At 38.3% G+C, this 19,860-nt stretch overlaps 1 protein-coding gene across 1 annotated transcript in view; it reads left to right on the top strand.

Annotated features, from left to right (window-relative positions):
* CNTRL (centriolin) overlaps positions 1-19,860 on the top strand; it is a 119,076-nt gene that overhangs the window by 48,215 nt on the left and 51,001 nt on the right. Inside the window, exons 11-14 of the mRNA XM_042780385.1 lie at positions 3,285-3,438; positions 5,913-6,133; positions 11,891-12,067; positions 16,209-16,343. Coding sequence (XP_042636319.1) covers positions 3,285-3,438; positions 5,913-6,133; positions 11,891-12,067; positions 16,209-16,343 — 687 coding nt within the window. The remainder of the gene's footprint in view (positions 1-3,284; positions 3,439-5,912; positions 6,134-11,890; positions 12,068-16,208; positions 16,344-19,860) is intronic.

Here is a 19,860-nt window from a genome sequence, read left to right as displayed (position 1 = left end):
TCTCCCTGTGCATAAGCAGCCCTTCCTTCTCCTGCAATCCCTTTTAAAGCCCCTGAGGGCGGGAACTGTGTCTTACTGGTGTTTGTATCCCCAGGGGCCAGCCCTATGTTCATTAATGCTTGCATCAAGGAAAGTAGGAAAGAGCCTGCCTATAGACCCAACCCAAAGCTCCTTTGCTGCCCCCTTCCATTGGGCAGTCTACTTCTGTAGAGATAGCACCTTGGAAACCCAAGGAGGGGTTGCTATCAGTCAGTGAGTTTGGTTTTCCAGCTCTGTAATCTGTTAAGTCTAATTAGAACCTAGAATGTATATTTGGTTTAAACAAATAACTGAGATATGTTTGGCAGACAGGGAGCTTAATTCTCACTGGATTTCTCTAAAGAATTACATATATAAGGAGCTAAATGAGAAATAGGAATGGCATCCAAGTTTTGAAGGTAGCCAAAATCAACTTGTGCTGGTAGGAGTGAAACATATAAACCACATATTTTATTTTATTAAAACTGCTAAGGATTAGTTCTTAAGGTTGCAGTCTTAGTCTGAACATCAGGGGACACTTTTTTTTTTTTTTTTAATTCAGTCACCCAGAGGGAGCATTTTATTCTAATTTACACAAAGTCACTATATTTGCTAGTGGCAGTCACTCCATTTTAGGCTAAAAAAATAAATAAATAAAATAAAATGTAAGCATTTTAGCTAAAGGAAAAGAAACCAAGAGTGGAATCTCATACATGTGTGGGTAGACTTACTTAATGAACTTTTATTATCTAATCAGATGAAATAACTTTCTTAATAGCAAGTAAAACTTAATGGTAAAATATTAAGAGATTAGAGAACAACATATAACTGATGAGAGATACAGGGAAAAATGAAAACACATATTAAGTACCTATGTGTCTTGCCTTGCGCACTGGATATTTTGCATATGCTGGTGAAGAGCATCCATGTGAGGTTAGTGACTTTTTGCAGGGGATGAAAATGTGATTTAGAAAGATTAAATGGTTTTCTCAGAGTCACCCTTTTAGGAAGAGGCAGAGCCCAAGCTTATGATACTGCAGTGACCCTCTCCCCTCAAAGTGATTAACGGTCTAAAGAGATTATTTTCAAAATTAGTTCAAAGCCTAGCCTAGTCAGTTTTCAATAAACATTTAACTAGGTTTCAAAAAGAAAAGATACCATTTAAAAATCAAATGTCATTATAGTTATACAAAGTTTGAAAACTAGCACAAATATTATAGAGCAAACACAACAAAGGAAAATTTGTATTGCTCTTCCCTAAGGGAAATGCCCTAGTCTGGTAGTAAAAGGTAACTGTCCTCTAGAGGGAATTATCCAGTAGAGATCTGTTGCAAAGTTGGTACGTGATTGGCCCCCGGGAGCTTCCTGTGTTGTGATTCAAAGCAAGGAGGGTGGGGTCTGCCTATAAAGGTTGCTTGTGATTGGACAGGCTGCGCTGCAGCTCACGCTCTGTTAGGAATGTGGTTTACCGCTGGGAAGTTACCGAGGCTCTGAAATGCTCACAAAAATGTGGCTGTCATAGAGGGGAGTGCACATGAATTTCAAGACAGCATTAGAAAGCACCCTGCCCATAATTTCTCTGTTCTCAACAACCCCGTTTTAACAGGAGAAATTTTAAATTAAGGTATGTTCATTTTCTCTTTTTCTTCTACAAAGGACTTAAGAGGAGGAGGAGTCAGATGTAAGTTCCTGTTTTTTTAACAACTCTTTTGTGAGCTCCACAGTAGGGAAGATCACAAAATCTACTTGTGCTCCTATGTGTTTAATGCAAAATATTAGCGTATTGAATCGATTTATTTTGTCTTGCATATAAGGATGTTTCAATAGAAGTTTCAAATGGTGAATGTTAAAGATTTATTGATATTGATGTGAGTGCAATAGTTTTCTTATCCTTTCCTGATCCATAAAAATCTTAGGTTTACTTAGAATTTAAGCTGTTTCTTGCAATTACCTTTTCAGAAAGATTTCAGGTGGATATTTCAGAAATGTAGGGCAAAGAAAAGTTTTTTTTTAAATCTCTATCACACTGCCATTCATTTGTACTTCAAAAATGAAGAGACTTTCCTTTCTTGTTTTTGAGGGTAACAGACATTTGAAATTGAGGAATGGTCCTTTGTAATCAGATGGATCTTCAACTTGAGAACCTTGGCGTTTGTTTTTCAGGCTGTGAAATAATCTGAGGACTTTTTCTTGATTTATTGTCCTAGTCCTCTGACCCTGTGGGCCAAACTAGAGCCTGAGGATGTGAGCAGGAGGTAAATGTTCGCTGGGGAATTACTTTGTTTCCATATGAACAGTTCCCTAAGGAGACCCAAGCAGAGATCACTTGGTGGATCTGAGATTCAGTTTTCTCCTGTGTAACATGAGGGGTTAGATGGTTGATTCTTGATTTTTTTTTTTTTTTTTTCTCTCACAGCACACCTGAAAATATATATATTTTCTGAAAAATATAATTCATTCCTTTCGTTAATGGTGGCTCAGTAATGTGATGACTGTCAAGGTGTGAAAGGGCATGGTGTGTATAAGCTTTCTTTTCCACCAGGAGCATATGTAGTAGTTGAGGGGTTGGCCTCCCTAGGGCCCTCCATCTTAAGAATCACTGGGAAAAAATGGTCTTTTGAGGTCCCTCTTAGCTTCCAGTTTATCAAATCTAAAACCAAGATGTTTCTTTGAACAAATTTGAATTCCAGGTAAATATTTACTTATTTCATGTCTCAATATTTTTCCCTCAGAAACCTTTTAAGTATATTAAACGTATTTTTACTAGAAAGGTATTACTTGTCTATTATAAAAATTTTTATGTACTAAAAACTTTATTTCAAAAAATCTGTAATCCTTCTGCCCAGATATAATCTTAACATTCTGTAATATATCTGTTTAGTCTTTTCCTATGGAAATACACACACACACACACACACACAAACATACGTGTGTGTGTGTGTGTGTATAATCAATTAAAAAATATAGTGCAGTACGAAGAACACTGAACTCAGCTATTACCTACTAGCTGGCCCCTTGAAGAAATCCTTTAACCTCTCTGATCTCCATTTTATTCTCTGTAAAATGGAGATGATTCTCACATTAAGTTAGGAGGTTTAAATGAAAACTACTCATATGAAAAGAACACAAATTCTGAATCAAAATGGATGCAAGTTGTTAAATTGTATTTTACATTCTTCCTTTAAAAATATTAAGAATGATTATTTTTTAAAGACTTTAAAGAACCTGGGGTTCTGTTTTTTTTTTTTTTTTTTTCCCCAATTCAGTCCCATATGACAGCTCAGAAAAGGGGTAAGGAACAACAGCTTGACATTATGAACAAACATTATAAACAACTTGAAGGCCGTTTGGATGAGATACTTTCTAGAATTGCTAAGGAAACGGAAGAAATTAAAGACCTTGAGCAACAGCTTACTGAAGGTGAGAATTTAAGTATAAATTGAGGTAAATTTGTGTTAGTGTTAATGAAAAATCAGGTGACACCCAACCAAAACAACTCATTGCCATTGAGTTGTTTCTGCCATGCAGGATTTCTAAGACTGTAAATGTTTACCAAAGCAGACTGCCACATTTTCCTCCTGTGTAGCTGTGCTGCCAATGGATTTGAACTACAGACCTTTAGTTAGCAGCCAAGTGCTTTAACCACTGCACCAGCAGAGCTTCTACATGACACTCAGGCAAGCATTTATCCAAATATTAGCTGAATATAATTCAGGTATTAGTATGTGATAACAAAACATTTACAAAGTTTCCCAAAGTGCTTAATAAAATTTTTAAATACTTGGTTTTGTTTCATTACATTGAAATCCCTGTGAGTCAGGTCATTCTGTTCAGTAAGAAAGAAGCCAATACATTTGATTCTCATTATTTGCAGTAGTTGAGTTCTACTTAGTGACCTTAACTCAGAGTTAGTGAATGCATTGCTCCTAGGGGAATACAGCATTAGAGTCTTGTGAGCCTCTGATCATATTTTTGTCAACGATCAATTCATAACCTTGTTTTATGTATGTTTCTATTTGAAAACACTTTATTTAATGTACATTGTTGATTCATTAACATTGGGCTCACAACTAATAGCATTATAAGATGCCTGAAGAAAGCTCACATAACGCAGGTATTTTCATGTAAGGCCCATCACATCCTTCTTGAACTTACAAACAGACAATACTTCAGCACTATACTTGGGGGCCATTTAAACAAAAATCATAAAAATGTGACACTAAATAGACCATGAGACAGACACTTGTTTACATTCTGAGAACTGAAACGCAGGCAGAGTGTTGCCTTGTTCAACTTCAGCTGGGAACATGCACAATGGGCAACTAAAATTTTTTGCCACTCTGTGTGTGTGCTTGTCTGTGAATGACTGCAGAAGTGCTATGAGAATTGATTTGGGGATAACAAAGAAATTTTAGCAAGCAGGCAAATTCATAGTTACAGAATCTGCAAACAATGAGGATCAACTGTACATGGCAGCGATAAGCTCTGTGATTTTCTTTTTCTGTGTCATAAGATCCTTTCATGAGCAGAAAGCCCATGGACATCATGGCATTCAGTGTCTAGTAAAACATATAGAATGTTAAGATTAACTTTTGTAATGACAATTAAAATTGTGACATTCCAATAATAGCAGAAAAGGAAGATAGTAGGCTGTAATGGTGAGATCCTAGGCTCTCCGTAAAAAGGTTCCAGTCCCTGTTTTGCCGTTATCAGCTGTGTGACTGGGTAGCTTCTATTTTGATCATCATTTGGGAGGATTGAATGAGATAGTGTTTGTAAAGTGCCTGGCACAGAGTAGGTACGGTATATATAGTTATTTTTTGATACCGTTTGTTTGTTTTAAGTCTTCAGGTAACATATTTATGCTGCTAGTGTTATATTAGCTTTATACATTAAGTGGTTCTGTTTTGTGTGTCTGGCAGTAGGAACTTTTTTTTTTTTTTTTTTTAATTAGGATTTGGGTGAAGATTTACAGAGTAAATTCACTTTTCATACAGCAGTTCACATATACTTTGTCTCATGTCATTGACCAAAATTTACAATGCAGCAGCTCCCCTCCCACTTCCTCCCCATAGTTACCTCCTCCCAGTGTCCATCCCTTCATACTCTTCTGCACCCTGAGCTATCTCCCTGTGCATAAGCAGCCCTTCCTTCTCCCATGATTGTTCTCTCCAGGGCGTGTGTCTACTTGTGGTTAAATGTTTAACTCACATGCCTGTACTTTGTTTGGCTGGAAACCACAGTTGTGGGTTCAATTCCAGACCTGAAGGGCAACTAGGGGCCATAGTCTCAGTGGTTACACCAGGCTCCATTGGACCAGCAAACCTGGTCCCCACCTTCTTTTCTTTTTTTTTTTTTGCCTCCAAACGATTTTGAGTTTTGTACCACATTGTTCTCCCTCTTTATGTAGGATCTCCTACATCAGTAGGAACTGTTTTGCTGTTTGTTTTTTTATTATTTTACTTGGAAGTTACTACTTTATACTTTTTGTATTGGATTAATTTTATAAGTATTTTCTGCTAAATATGTAATAAATATTGTATACATGGTTGATCTACCTGTGCTCTGGATAATGGGAGGACAGGAAAAAAAGCTATCATTATGTCTTTGAAAGGTGCTCTGGTGGCGTAGTGCCTAAAGCATCTGACTGCTAACCAGAAGGCTGGCAGTTCAAGCCCACCAGCCACTCCTTGGAAAGAAGCCTGGACAATCTACTTCCTGAGAGAGATTTTTCTTAGAAAAGAAAAATAACATAGTGGGTTTAGGAAATAAATGAAAGCTTAGAATTTTGTGCTTAGCTCGTAACAAATTTTTAAGGAGAGTAAGCGCAGCAATTATATATCTTGAAAACATTTTCTTGTAAACATTACCGTCCCTTCTTCCATCTTACTTAGGCCAGATAGCTGCAAATGAAGCGCTGAAGAGGGATTTGGAAGGAGTTATCAGTGGTTTGCAAGAATACCTGGGGAACGTCAAAGGCCAGGCAACACAGGCCCAGAATGAGTGCAAGAAGCTACAGAATGAGAAAGAAGCACTGCTGCAGAGATTGACTGAAGTCGAGCAGGAACGAAACCAACTGGAAATAGTGGCCATGGATGCAGAAAGCATGAGGAAGGTATGATTTGTTTCTTTTGCCTATTTTTCTTAGCCTCAAATGTAGATGGTATCAAATTTAAGTTACTTAAAGAGGTTAATAGTAATATAATTGTAAGTGGCAAAAGTATTAGTGGCTATTTGGTGGTTTCTTTAAGGTTTTTTTTTTTTTTAAGTTAGGATATGCTTGGAATCATTATTTTTCCTTTCCTAAGGAAAAAAGGGATTATTTTACTTGATTTTTATGTCTGAAAGGTATTGTTATCAAATAACTCCAAAGTTATTTGATAAGTTATTTATACAAATATAAAACTGTAGCTTTTACAAATGATCTGTTAAATGTTCAAATTTTATTATTTGTGCAGCAAAATTAAGCACATCCTGCATTTTTAAAATTCTTGTTATTGATAGCTTTGACATTACACTTATTCTTCACTTAATGACTACCTTGTAATCTGACATCTTACACTTATAATAATAGTAAAAAACGTACTGTCTGACTATTTTGCACATTAATGATGTATGTCTGGTAGTGACAAATATTAAGGTGTGAGGTGAGAATAACGCTGGCTGTGATGGTTAAGGTTATGTGCCGACTTGGCCCTGGGCCCTGATTCTCAGTGGTTAGAAAGTTATGTAATGATGTAATTTGGCAGTTACATAATGATTTATTCATCTTCCATTTTGTGATCTGATGTGGCCATGCTCCATTTTTGTATAATGCCAATTTTTCATAACCACCTGCTCTTTGAAACCTAATCATGTCTCTAAGTGAGGAGTAAGTACATTTTACAGTTAACAAGACAATGTCATAAATTATATTCTTCTATACTTAAGGAGCTCTGGTTATATAGTGGATAAGGCATTTGGCTGCTAACCAGAAGGTCATTGGTTCAAAACAACCAGCCACTCCACGGAAGGAAGATGGAGTGATCTACCTCCATAAAGATCTACAGGGTATCTAATAGGGGTTGCTATGAGTTGGAACTGACTCAATGGCAGTGAGGTTGGATTTTGGTATATTTGACTTAAGGAGCTCTGGTGGTGTAGCATTTAAAGGCATTTGGCTGTTAACCATAAATGTCAGTGGTTCAAACACACCAGCTGCTCTGTGGAAGAAAAATGAGGCAGTCTGCTTCCGTAAATATTTACAGCCTTAGAAACTCAGTGGGGTTTGCTTCGAGTCAGAATCAACTTGATGGCAGTGAGTTTCGTTTTTTTGGTTTATATTTGTTGCCCATTCATTTGGAAATTCCACATGCTATTTTAATTGTTTGGCAAACTTTATCATGAATGAGTACCACAGATTCCTAGACCTTGGATTCAGTAAGGCTGGCTTTAGAAATGAGAATTAATATATTTTGATTTTATAAAATTTCTTAGGCAGATAAATACACTCCTTGGAGAGAACAATCATGGGAGAAAGAAGGGCTGTTTATGCACAGGGAGGCAGCTCAGGGGGCAGAGGTGCATGGAGGGATCGACACAGGGAAGAAGTAACTATCGGGAGGAAGTGGGAGGGGAGCTGTTGCATTGTGGTAAATTGTGGTCAATGTCATGAGACAAAGTATATGTGAACTGCTGTATGGAAAGTGATTTTGCTCTGTAAATTTTCACCCAAATCACAATTAAAAAAAAAAAATGGGTTATGGGCAAAACTAAAGAATAATGTAGAATCTGCAAAATACTGCACAACATGGATGGACTTGGAGGATATTATGCTGGCGTGGGATCGGGCGGTGTTTCATTCTGCTGTGCGTGGGGTCGCTATGAGTTGGAAACGACAGCACCTAACAACAACAACATGCTGAGTGAGATAAGTCAATCACAGAAGGACAAATACTGTATTAGTTCATTATTGTAAAAAGTCAAGGAAAGGTTTATATATATGGAAGGAAACTTTCTTTTGTTTGTTACCAGGCGCAGGAGGGGAAGGGAGGGAACACTGTAAAAATAAAGAGAAATAATAATTAAAAAATTAAAAAAAAAATTCTCAGGCATGCAAAAAGTATAAAAAATATTTAACCCAGCTTAAGAAATAAAACATTGCAGATATATTTGAAACTGTGTCTGCCCCTTTCCAGTGATTAAAAAAAAAAAAAATCTGAATGTAATTATCACTTCCCTGGGATATCTGTTCTTTTGTTGTATATGTAGCCATCTATAAGTCATAAGTCCTAAGTCATGATTTTAAGATTTATATAAAAGGTCGTTGGAAAATATGGCCTTGGTGATAGAAATGATGCTAGACATCACATGATAGAATTTTGCCAGACCAATGACTTACTCATTGCAAATACCTTTTTCAACAACATAAATGGCGGCTATACATGTGGACTTTGCTAGATGGAGTACACAGGAATCAGATCGATTACATCTGTGGAAAGAGGTGATGGAGAAGCTCAGTATCTTCAGCCAAAACAAGGCCAAGAGCTGACTGTGGAACAGACTATCAACTGCATATATGCAAGTTCCCGTTGAAGCAGAGACAATTAAAACAAGTCCACGAGAGCAAAAATACAATCTTGATTATATCCCACCTGAATTTGGAGACTATCTGAAGAATAGACTTGATGCATTGAACACCAGTGACCAAAAACCAGATGAATTGTGGGATGACATGAAGAACATCATCCGTGGGGAAAACAAAGGGTCATTAAAAAGACAGGAAAGGAAGAAAAGACCAAAATGGTTGTCAGAAGAGACTCGTGAAACTTGCTCTTGAATGGAGAGTAGCTAAAGTGAATGGAAGAAACAAGATAAAAGAGCTGAACAGAAGATTTTAAAGAGCAGCTCAAGAAGACAAAGTCAGTTATTATAATGAAATGTGCAAAAAGGCTGGAGTTAGAAAACCAAAAGGGAAGAATACACTTGGCATTTCTCAAGCTGAAAGAACTGGAGAAAAAATTCAAGCCTCAAGATGCAATATTGAAAGATTCTGTTGGCAAAATATTGAATGATGCAGGAAACATCAGAAGAAGATGGAAGGAATGCACAGAGTCAGTGTACCAAAAAGAATTGATCGATGTTCATCCATTTGAGGAAGTGTCATATGATCAAGAACTGATGGTATTGAAGGAAGAGGTTGAAGCTGTACTGAAGAACTTGGCAAAAAACAAGGGCTACGGTTACACCACATTTTCCCCAACAGCTTAGGAATTGACAGAATACCCATTGAGATGTTTTAAGAAGTAGATGCCATACTGGAGGCACTTACTAGTCTATGTCAAGAAATTTGGAAGATAGCCACCTGGCAAGCTGACTGGAAGAGATCCATATTTGTACCCATTCCAAAGAAAGGTGATCAAACAAAATGTGGAAATGATCAAACAATATCATTAATAATGCACTCAAGTAAAATCTTGCTGAAGACAGGGAACTTCAAGAATGCAAGCTGGATTCAGAAGAGGACGTGGAATGAGAGATACCATTGCTGATGTCAGATGGATCTTGGCTGAAAGCAAAGAATGCCAGAAAGATGTTTACTTGTGTTTTATTGACTATGCAAAAGCATTCGACTTTGTGGAGCATAACAAATTATGGATAGCATTGACAAGAATGGGGATTTCAGAATACTTAATTATGCTCATGAGGAACCTATATGTAAATTAAGAGGCCATGATTCAAAAACAACAAGGAGATTCTGCATGGTTTAAAATCAGGAAGGGAGTGTGTCAGGGTTGTATTCTTTCACCATGCTTAGTCAGTCTGTATGCTGAGCAAATAAATAATCTGAGAAGCTGGACTGTATGAAGAAGAATGTGGCATCAGGGTTGGAGGAAGACTTACTAAGAACCTGCGCTATGCAGAAAACACAGCATTGCTTGCTGAAAATGAAGATGACATGAAGCATTTACTGATGAAGATTAAAGAGTACAGTCTGCAGTATGGATTACACCTCAACATAAAGAAAATGCAAGGATATCATGCTTGGTAGAGTGGAGGGTCAGTGAAAAAGGGGAAGGCCCTCAATGAGATGGAATGACACAGTGACTGCAATGATGGGCTCAGGTATAGCAAGGATTGTGAGGGTGGTGCAGAACTGGGCAGTATTGCATTCTGTTGTACATAGGGTTTCTCTGAGTCAGAGCTGAGTCAATGGCACCTAACACCAACAGCAATAATAAAAGGTATCATAGTGTACATGTTCGTTGGCTACTTCCTGTCTTCCTTCCTATTTGCTTTTGAGAATTGTGTGCATGCATACATGAAGCTCCTCTGTTTACTTGTGTTTTATGGACTGTGCAGCCCCTGGCTAGCCCCTGGCTAGCAGGACCGATTTTTAAAGTGTTAATTCTTAGGTCCTAACACCACTCAGCAATATCCAAGCTGTCCGTGCCATCAAGATTGCTGACAGGCTCCAGCTACATATGTCTCTTATTTCGGTGTTTTCATGCAAATTCTTCTACTAGTTGGAGTTTAGTCCACTTCTGTATTCTTCCCTTCAAAGCTCAGGGCTCCAGGACTATTCTGTATCTGTTTTAATTGGTTCCCCTTTTCTTTGTTGAAGAGGGTCTGTGCAGTCTTTCTGCCTATTCCGCCATCTTACCGTAACTCCTCTTGGTGGCACATAACTTGACCATGGGGACTATATTGAGAAGTGAAGTGTGATTGAGAGAGTATGTGCATCTTCAACTTCACTTTGTTGTTACGTGCCGTTGAGTCGGACCCAACTCATAGCGACCCCTCCTTGGGTTTCCGAGGCAGTATCATTACGGAAGTAGATTGCCCCATCTTCCTTCCGAGGAGTGGCTGGTGGGTTTGAACCGCCAGCCTTCTGGTTAGCAGTCAAGTGCCTTAGGCACTACGCTACCAGAGCTCCTTCAACTTTACTAGATATTGTCAAATTACTGTCTACAATGATTCTATCGAATTCTACCCCCACCAGGAATTTGAGGCCTACCGTTATACCATATCTTTTTCAACACCTTAGTATTTTCCAACTTTTATTATTTTAAAATAATTTCAAATTTGAGAAGAGTTGCAACAATACAAATACCTCACATATACCCTTAACCCAGATTCACCAATTAACATTTTGCCACAAATGTTTTGTCATGCTTGTATATTTTTAAAATGATTTTATATACATTTTTTAATAATTTTTTCCTTGAACTGTATGAGAATTAGTTGCAGACATCCTGCTACTTTGCCTCTAAATATGTCATTTTCCAACATACATACAGAATTCAAGAAATTACCAAATTCAAGAAATTTAACATTTTGCCAATCTGCTGAGTTTAAATTGGTCTCCCCCATCTCTTTATTATAAAACTTTTTACATTTACAGAAATGTTCAAAGAGTAGGTCAGTGAACATCCATGTGCTTTCTAAAACTTTCATCTCTACGTCTTCATCTGTAAAATGAGGATAATAATACTTTGCCATGCACAATTATTGTGCAGATTCAGTGACATAACAAATATGAAAACATTTAGTTCAATATCTGAGGGAAAATAAGCCTTTAAATTTTATCCTTCCTGCTCCCCCCACTTCTTTTTTCCTTCTTATATATCCAGACTCATTTAAGGAATCACACAACAACAGATTGGTAGCTTTCTGATTTTTCCAATTACATTTAATTAGGGTTTTTTTTCCAAGCTGGATCTGCCCAGCCTGAGGCTTCATCAGATAGGTAATGAAAATTACCGGCCAGGCTGGCAATGGTTGGCCAGGATTCGGTTTACATTGCTCAAGTTATTGACTCAAGTTACTACTTGCAGATACTTAAGCAGGCAGTGTGGGTTCCATAGTTAAATGTACCCTTCAATCCTTCCAGGAGCTTGCAGATCTAGAAACCGCCCTCCAGGAGCAGCATGAGTTGAATGTATCTCTGCAGCAGGCCCAGGGAGATCTCAGTGCCTATGAGGCTGAGCTGGAGGCTCAACTAAGAATGAAGGATGCTGAAACCAGCCAGCTCAAGGAAGAGTTGGAAAGACTCACAAGGCTTAGCCAGGTAAGTGGCTACATGGAGCTATCTTAGAAATGAAGTAATCTTAAGAAATAAATCGTATTTCAGTTATATCTTAATTAAGACTGAACATACTTATTTTACATACTTATATCTATCTATCTCCCTGGTGGTACAAACAGTTTAGTGCTAGACTGCTAACTAAAAGGTTGGTGGTTTGAACCTGCCCAGAAGCTCCGTGGAAGAAGGACTTGGCTATCTGCTTCCCTAAAGATTACAGCAAAGAAAATCCTATGAGATAGCTGTTACATGGCATTGCTGTGAGTTGAAGTTGACTTGACAGCACCTAACAACAACATACATATACGTGTGTGTGTTGTATGTGTGTGTACATACATATATATACATACACACGAATACATAAACAGACACACACACGCAGATGAAGGACACATTCTTAGAGTCAGATATTCTGAGTTCATACTGTACCCCTTTGAATTTGACCAGACCATTTCATGGCTCCAAGCATGTCTTTCCTCTGTGTAATGGGTTTTGGTGAGGTTAAATGAGGTGCTCTGAAAGCCCCTACAATTGATATTCAGTCCAAAAAAAAAACCAAACTCACTGCCATCAAGTTGGATCTGACTCACAGTGACCCCTTCTTGGGTTTCCGAGGCAGTATCACTACAGAAATAGATTGCCCAATCTTCCTCCCAAGGATGGCTGGTGGGTTTGAACTGCCAGCCTTCTGGTTAGCAGTCAAATGGCTTAGGCATTACACCACCAGAGACTTCTTTTAAATTGATGTTAAATTTTATTTTGTTATTTTCTGTTATGGTTGAATTAAATAGCCACTAATATAAATTATACTTGCAAATTAGAAAAATAATTATTCATCCAATAAGTAGTTATTGACTGACCACAGAGGGCCAGATGCTGTGGATGCTTCAGGGAACAGTATACCCATGTTTACTCTCTTTGTGGAGCTGACAGTCCTGCAGGTAAAAGCTACTAGAAGAGTAGCAGGTGAATGTTCTTTGCAGAGGGAGAAAGAGCATAGGGCATTTGAGACATTGAAAGGGTGGCTCCAGTATGCCAGGAGCAAGGAGAGTGGGGAAAGAGGGTAAGAGAGAAAGGCCAGAGAGGTGGGCAGAGGCCAGATCCTGAGTGGCCATTAAGGTCATGTTAAGGATATTGTTTTTATTCTTAGAGGGAAGGTTTGAAGCAGGGAAATGACACAATAACATTTATGCTTTCAAAAAGATTCTCTGTTGCTAAGTGGAGAATGAATTGATGAGGAGTAAGACTGGAGGCAGGGAGGTCTGTTTAGAAGATTATACAATGACACAAATGAGAAATAATGGAAGCTTGATCCAGGATGTCAATGCTGGGTATGTCTAGAAGTGGGCAGGCTCAGGGAATGTTGAGGAGCTAGGATTGCCAGGACCTGGAGGAGTTGAGGATACTTTCCACGTTTCTGGCCTGAGTACCTGGGTGAACAGTAGTTCCATTAACTAAAGCAAGAACACTGATGGAGGTGTGGATTTGGCAGAAAGGTGATGAATTCCATGTGAGCAGGGTGTAATCTGTGAAGGCATCCAAAAAGAACTCAACTCTAGTATTTGTGGATTGGAAGCTCAGGAAGAAGGCTGGCAGAATATAGAGTTGGGAGTTATCAGCATATAGATGAGAAATTCAGCCATGACCTTAAAGAGATCCTTCAGGCTGGCAATGTAGAGCAGAAAGAAAAGGAATCTAGGACAGAGCCCTCACATTGTTTAAATGCAGGAATAAAAGAGAAGGTGTCTACAAAGGAGACCAAGAAGGTGGGACCAGAGAGAAAGGAGGAAAAGCAGGAGAACTCTGTAGTGTTTCAGGTGCCAGAAGAAGAGATTATTTCAAAGAGGGTAAGTGGTCAGCAGAGTCAGATGCTTTTAAATGTTCCCTCAGGATGATGACCGTGAAGTACCCATTGTCCTTAGTGATGCATAGATTACTGGTAGCCTTGATGAGTGCAATGTCTTTGGGGTGGTAGGGATGAAAGCCAGTTTGGAATGGGCTGAGATGGAGACAAGTTTGACCTGGCAGGGGAGAAGAGAAGCCAGTAGCTTGAAATGAATCTGCAGTTGAAAGAGGATTTGGGTTAAAATGGGATGAGGGGAACATGAAAATGTTAATGGGCAGAAAAAGATTGTTGAAAGGGAAGGGCTGAAGGAATGAGACATGGAATAAATAATGGTGTAAGGTCCTGAGAAAACAAAAGGGAATGGAATTGAGACTTCATGTGGAGAGATGAGCCTTGGATTGCAAGAAAAACTCCTTCATCTTATGAGGAGAGAAGGGTAAAAAAAGAGTATGGATGCAGGTAAAGCATGTGAGTTTGGCTGCAAGGAATTGAGGGGTGGCTCCCTGTTGGTTTCTCTTCTATCTATGACCAGAAGCCATCTGCTGAGGAGGGTAGGTGAGTAGAAGAGATGATTAGAGGTTTGAGGGCCAAGGAGGTCTTAAGATATGGGAGAATATGAGCTAAGTGGACCTTGGTAATATAGTAGGGTTTCTGGGTAGTATTGAGGGCTCGGTTGGGGCTGGGACCATAAATATATAGTGGCACCAGTATGTCCAGCAACATTAACTTTCTCCTGCAGAGATAGAGAGTCCAGGAACAAGTGTGAGGAAGGATGATCTAATATCCAAGCAATAGTGCTGAGCGGTTAAGATAAGAGTTGTTGAAATGGTAGGTCATGAGAAGAGAAAGACAGGAGAAAGAATGTAGTGAGGATTGGAGAGTCTAATGAGGTTGGAATGCATTTCATCAGAATAAGCAGTTACAGCATATTCTTTAACAGATTAAAAATTAGGCTAGTCATTAGCCAAATAGGGTACATCTTCCTCCAGGAAGCCCACCCTGACCTTCCCCTTCTGCCTGCTGAAACATTGTGCTCAGTACAACACTTGGGTTTTTCCGTGACCCGTACTGGGTCAAGGCATTTTCTCGTGCTATCTGGTGATCATCTCTTTAGATTGTCTCTCCAGATAGACTCAGCTTGGTGAATGCTGAGGTGGTATGTGCTTGTTTCTATTTTCTCAGTGCCTGGCACATGGGAAGGGTCAAGATGTTCTTTTTGGATGAAAATGAAAGAAAAGAAGAGAGTTTGAATGCCAGGATACATTTGAAAGAGCATTCATATTAAAAAAGGTGCTGAAAATAGATCTGGCTATCATAGTAGTTATGTTCACTTGTATTCCTTTTCTTATCAGCTGTCAAGTAATCACTTGCCAGTTGTTAGAATTATACTTCTCAAGAGTACCATGTTTAATGAAGCTACAGTTGGCAAAATGATAGTCTGGGAAATAGGAGGTTGGGGACAACAATTAAAATGACATTAAAAAAAAAATTAAAATGACATTAATTACCTATTTTTAAATAACAGTAAATAAAATTTCTGGGTAACATCTTCATTCAAATAAAATCATAATTTCAGGCCAGCCCTTACTAATTTCAAATGTATTATTCTGTGTAATTCCATTGTCCTTTTTTATTTTTTTCCTTTCTTTCTCATATGTTTCTACAAAATGTAGAATAGCTAGACTTTACACAAGTTCAGTTGCTGTTGGAAGTCCAGGACTGATCTTCATACTGCACATACTGAGAGTATATAGGATGACAAGGGTTCTTTCTCTGATCTCCAGATCTGCAAGTTGCTGACTGGCTAACTTTAATTAATAGAATCACTTGTGAGGCTGGTTTAATGCAGATTCCTGAGCCCCACCTTAGAGATTCTGACTCAGTATGTCTGAGGGAGAGTCTTGGCATCTGCATTTTTAATAAGTATACCAGGCAACTTGGAGGACCACGCTTTGAGCTGTACCAGTTTAAGGGAAAGGAGAGCAGTAAATAAATAATTGTTAGATCACTCACAGAGCATTTAAAAGTAGGGGCTTGGGGCCAACCATGGAGATTCTGAGTTGATGGGTCTGGGCTGAGCTAATTTTAATACTTGCTTCTCATTGAATATTAATAGCTTAAAGGGACATGTGAGAAAAAATCTTGGGTTTATAAATTGGTAGTATGAACATAAAACTTGTTAGCAGAGGATTATGGGTATGTATAAATTTATTTATGCCTTTTTAGATTGTAAAATATTGTTATTTTATATTTTCATATCTTTGTTTCCTTTGGCAATAGTTAGAACAATCAGCCCTGCAAGCAGAACTTGAGAAGGAAAGGCAAGCCCTTGAGAATGCCCTTGGAAAAGCCCAGTTCTCAGAAGAAAAGGAGCAAGAAAACAGTGAACTCTGCACACAACTTAAACAGCTACAGGTAGAGATTATATCAGAATATATCCTTACATGGGACACTCAGGAGTTCTGGTGGCATAGTGCCTAAGGCATTTGACAGCTAACTAAAAGGTTAGTGATTCAAACCCACCAGCCTCTCCGCAGAAAGAATACTAAGCAATCGAATTCTGTAAAGATTTACCACCTTGGAGACCCAAAGGGGGTCACTGTGAGTTGGAATTGACTCAATATCAGTGAGTTTAGTTTGGTTTGGTGGGACATTCAAAAATACCACTATTTTAAGTCAAGTACTTAATAGCCGACTCTAACGTGGTAAACCAAAACCTAAACCCACTACGATTGAGTACTGATTCCAACTTATGAGTATAGCAACCCTATACGACAAAGTGGCATAGTTCCTAAGGCATTTGACTACTAAGCAGAAGGCTGGTGGTTCAAACCCACCAGCCACTCCTCAGAAGAAAGATTGGGCAATCTACTTCCATAGTGAAACCACCTCAGAAACCCAAGGAGGGGTCACTATGAGTCAGGTCTGACTTGACGGCAGTGAGTTTAGTTTGTTTTTTTTATAGGACAAAGTAGAATGGCCCCATAGTGTTACCAAGGCTGTAACTCTTTATAGAAGCAGACAGCCTCATCTTTCCCCTACAGAGTGGCTGGTTGCTTTGAATCATTGATCTTTTGATTCACAGCCAAGTGTTTTAACTTCTGTGTCGCTAGAGCTCATTAAAACTTGAATAATTAGAAAAAAATGAATTCCAGGTGGGGCAACACTATAGCCTCTGTTCCCATGTGAAACCACCATATTAAGATGAATAGCCTTTGTGTTGTATGATGGTGCAAAGAGAAGGAAGCAGTGTCAGTGGTATACTGTGTAAAGGTATAGTGAGGAGGAGCAGAGGAGGGCACTTGCCCAAGACACAAGTCCAAGAGAACAGACAAGGTGCAGAATGATGTTCTGAGGCACCACAAATAGGAAAAGTGCTTGGCTGAGATAGCCAGATGAGAGGGGAAGACGTTTCTGTTGATGAGTGGTCACTGTCAATGTCTACTCATCTTGAAATTGGAGGGGGGCGCAATGTAGAGATTGCCCCTGGGCATTCGTTACCCTCGTTACTCCCTGAATAGAGTATTACTGTGTAAATTCATGGACCAAACCAATACTTTATATTTTTCTTAGCGCAGACTTGTTACTAGACTGAGCTACAATTATCAGATTGATACATCCTTCTTCTATTGATACATCTTTGTAATTATCTAGGATTAAGTGCAGTGGATTGCATGCAGTTGGATTTGTTAATTTTAAAGTTTTTATAGTTGTCTTCTCAGAAAGAATGCTATTGAAAATAGGAGTTTTCTTTGGCAGAATATTTTTATGGCTATTGTTACAGTAATCTGCCCAACATGCTGCTGGAGAAGCAGGTGGACAGTATTTTCCAGATAGGAGCTCTGGTAGCATAGTGGCTAAGACACTTGCCTGCTAACCAGACGGCTGGCGATTCACACCCACCAGCCACTCCTCGGAAGGAAGGTTGGGCAATCCTACTTCCGTAGTGATACTGCCTCAGAAACCCAAGGGGGGGTCGCTATGAGTCGGGGCTGACTCGACAGCACATAACAACAACAGCAAACTCCTTCAACAAGAATAGGTACCAGAACAAATCAGTACCTGAATCACCCTTCAGGTGTCCAGTCTGTGAGGTGAGGGGCCTGCTTGGCTGGCTGAATTGGTAGCTATTATAGTTCACCAGAAATAAAGAGACAGAGTTTTTATGGTTTGAAGGAAGGCTTCCAAAAAGACAGAAGATTTGGAACCAATGAGACTAAGTTCACCCAAATTGTCTCCCTCCTCTCCCAACACCTATTTTGTTTCTTCAAAGTCTAAGGAAATCTAATAGCCTAGAATTTAATTTTTACTACTATTAGTTTAACTTCTGGAGTAAGAAGCCTAGAAGCTTCATTATTAGATATTCCATTTTTCAGTTGATTAGCAGATTGAGCTGAGTATTATGAAAAAGTGTTTTAATTTGAATTATGGACATTCTCAATCATACACAAAAATAGAGAAATACATCATTCTCTGAGCTTGGGTGGTATCTGTCACTCAGTTTCAGCAATTACCAACACATGGCCAATCTTTTTTGACTGTAAGGTTTTTTATGCCCCATCCCTCATACCTATTCACACTCTGAATTATTTTGAGGTAAATCTCAGACATCTTATCTCTAAATACTATCCTATTGTATATCTCTCTTAAAAATAGGGACTTTAAAAAAAAACATAAAGCACAGTATCATTGTTACACCTTAAAATGATAATAATTCCTTAATGGTCATCATGAGTTGTAATCAACTCAATGGCAACAGGTTTTAATATCATCAAATGCTTTGTTAAGTATTATTTAATTTTCCAAATTAACAGGTAGTCCCCAGATTACAAGCAAGTTCCCTTCCTAAATTTCTCTTTAAATTGAATTTGTATGTTAAGTCAGAACAGTATTCACAGTTCATGTCGAACATCAGTCAAATGCTTGTCTTAATACGGCACCTTTCTATGCATAAAAACATTGGCAAATCACTTCCAGATACTGTGAAACATCTTTAACATCATAATACAGTAATAATAATGTTCTGATGCCTGTTGCAAAGCCAGACCTGTTTGTCATTATGAACCATTGTATGTACCTCAAATTTTCAATATAATAAGTTTTATGGAGGTTAGTTCTTAAAGTTGTATGCAAATTGGACATTTGTAATGTGGATACTGCCTGTATCTCATAAATGTTTTTACAGTTGTTTTGTTGGAATCACAATCCAAATAAGGTCCTCATATTGCACTTCATATTCAGGTATCAAATGTGATAAGGTCTATCATATTTGCCTTGCTTAAAAAAAAAAAAACTTACAATCTATAGGTTTTCCCTTTTTTTTTTTTTTAGCTGTATGTTGAAGAAAGCCAGGTCTGTCCTATAGAGTTTCCCATATTCTTGATTTTACTGAGTCACTCCTCAGAAGGAAGGTTAGGCAATCTATTTTTGTAGTGATACCGCCTAGGAAACCCAAGGAGGGGTCGCTATGAGTTGGTCCGACTCGACAGCACATAACAACAACAACAACATTTCCCCATGGTGTTAAGATATTCTTATGTCATATTTACAGGGTTACTTAAATTCAGATTGGTTAGTTTTTTATGAAGGCATTCATAGTGGGTTTTGTATACTTATTTTTGTATCACATCATGAGATGTAATAATGCCTAGTTATGTCTTTTAAGATTGATCAGTAGGTTAAGGTATTATCAACTGAGTAGAAAAGGTTTTTTTAAAAATTGGTAAAGGGAATTAAATAAAACTATCATATGACCCAGAGTAATATAGGCTGCATGTGTATATGTGAGTGTGTTTTGCTTCTTTGAAAATTTAAATTTGTTGTTGTTTAGATTATACACAGCAAAAGCTACACCAGTTCAACAGTTTCTGCATGTACAATTCAAAGACATTGATTACATTCTTCAAGTTGTGCAGCCATCCTCATCTTCCCT

Source organism: Orycteropus afer, unplaced genomic scaffold, assembly GCF_000298275.1.
Source record: "Orycteropus afer afer isolate SDZICR_OR568_19922 unplaced genomic scaffold, OryAfe1.0 scaffold00037, whole genome shotgun sequence".
In the NCBI taxonomy this organism is placed as follows: domain Eukaryota; kingdom Metazoa; phylum Chordata; class Mammalia; order Tubulidentata; family Orycteropodidae; genus Orycteropus; species Orycteropus afer.
This window is presented reverse-complemented; position numbering and strand designations above follow the sequence as displayed.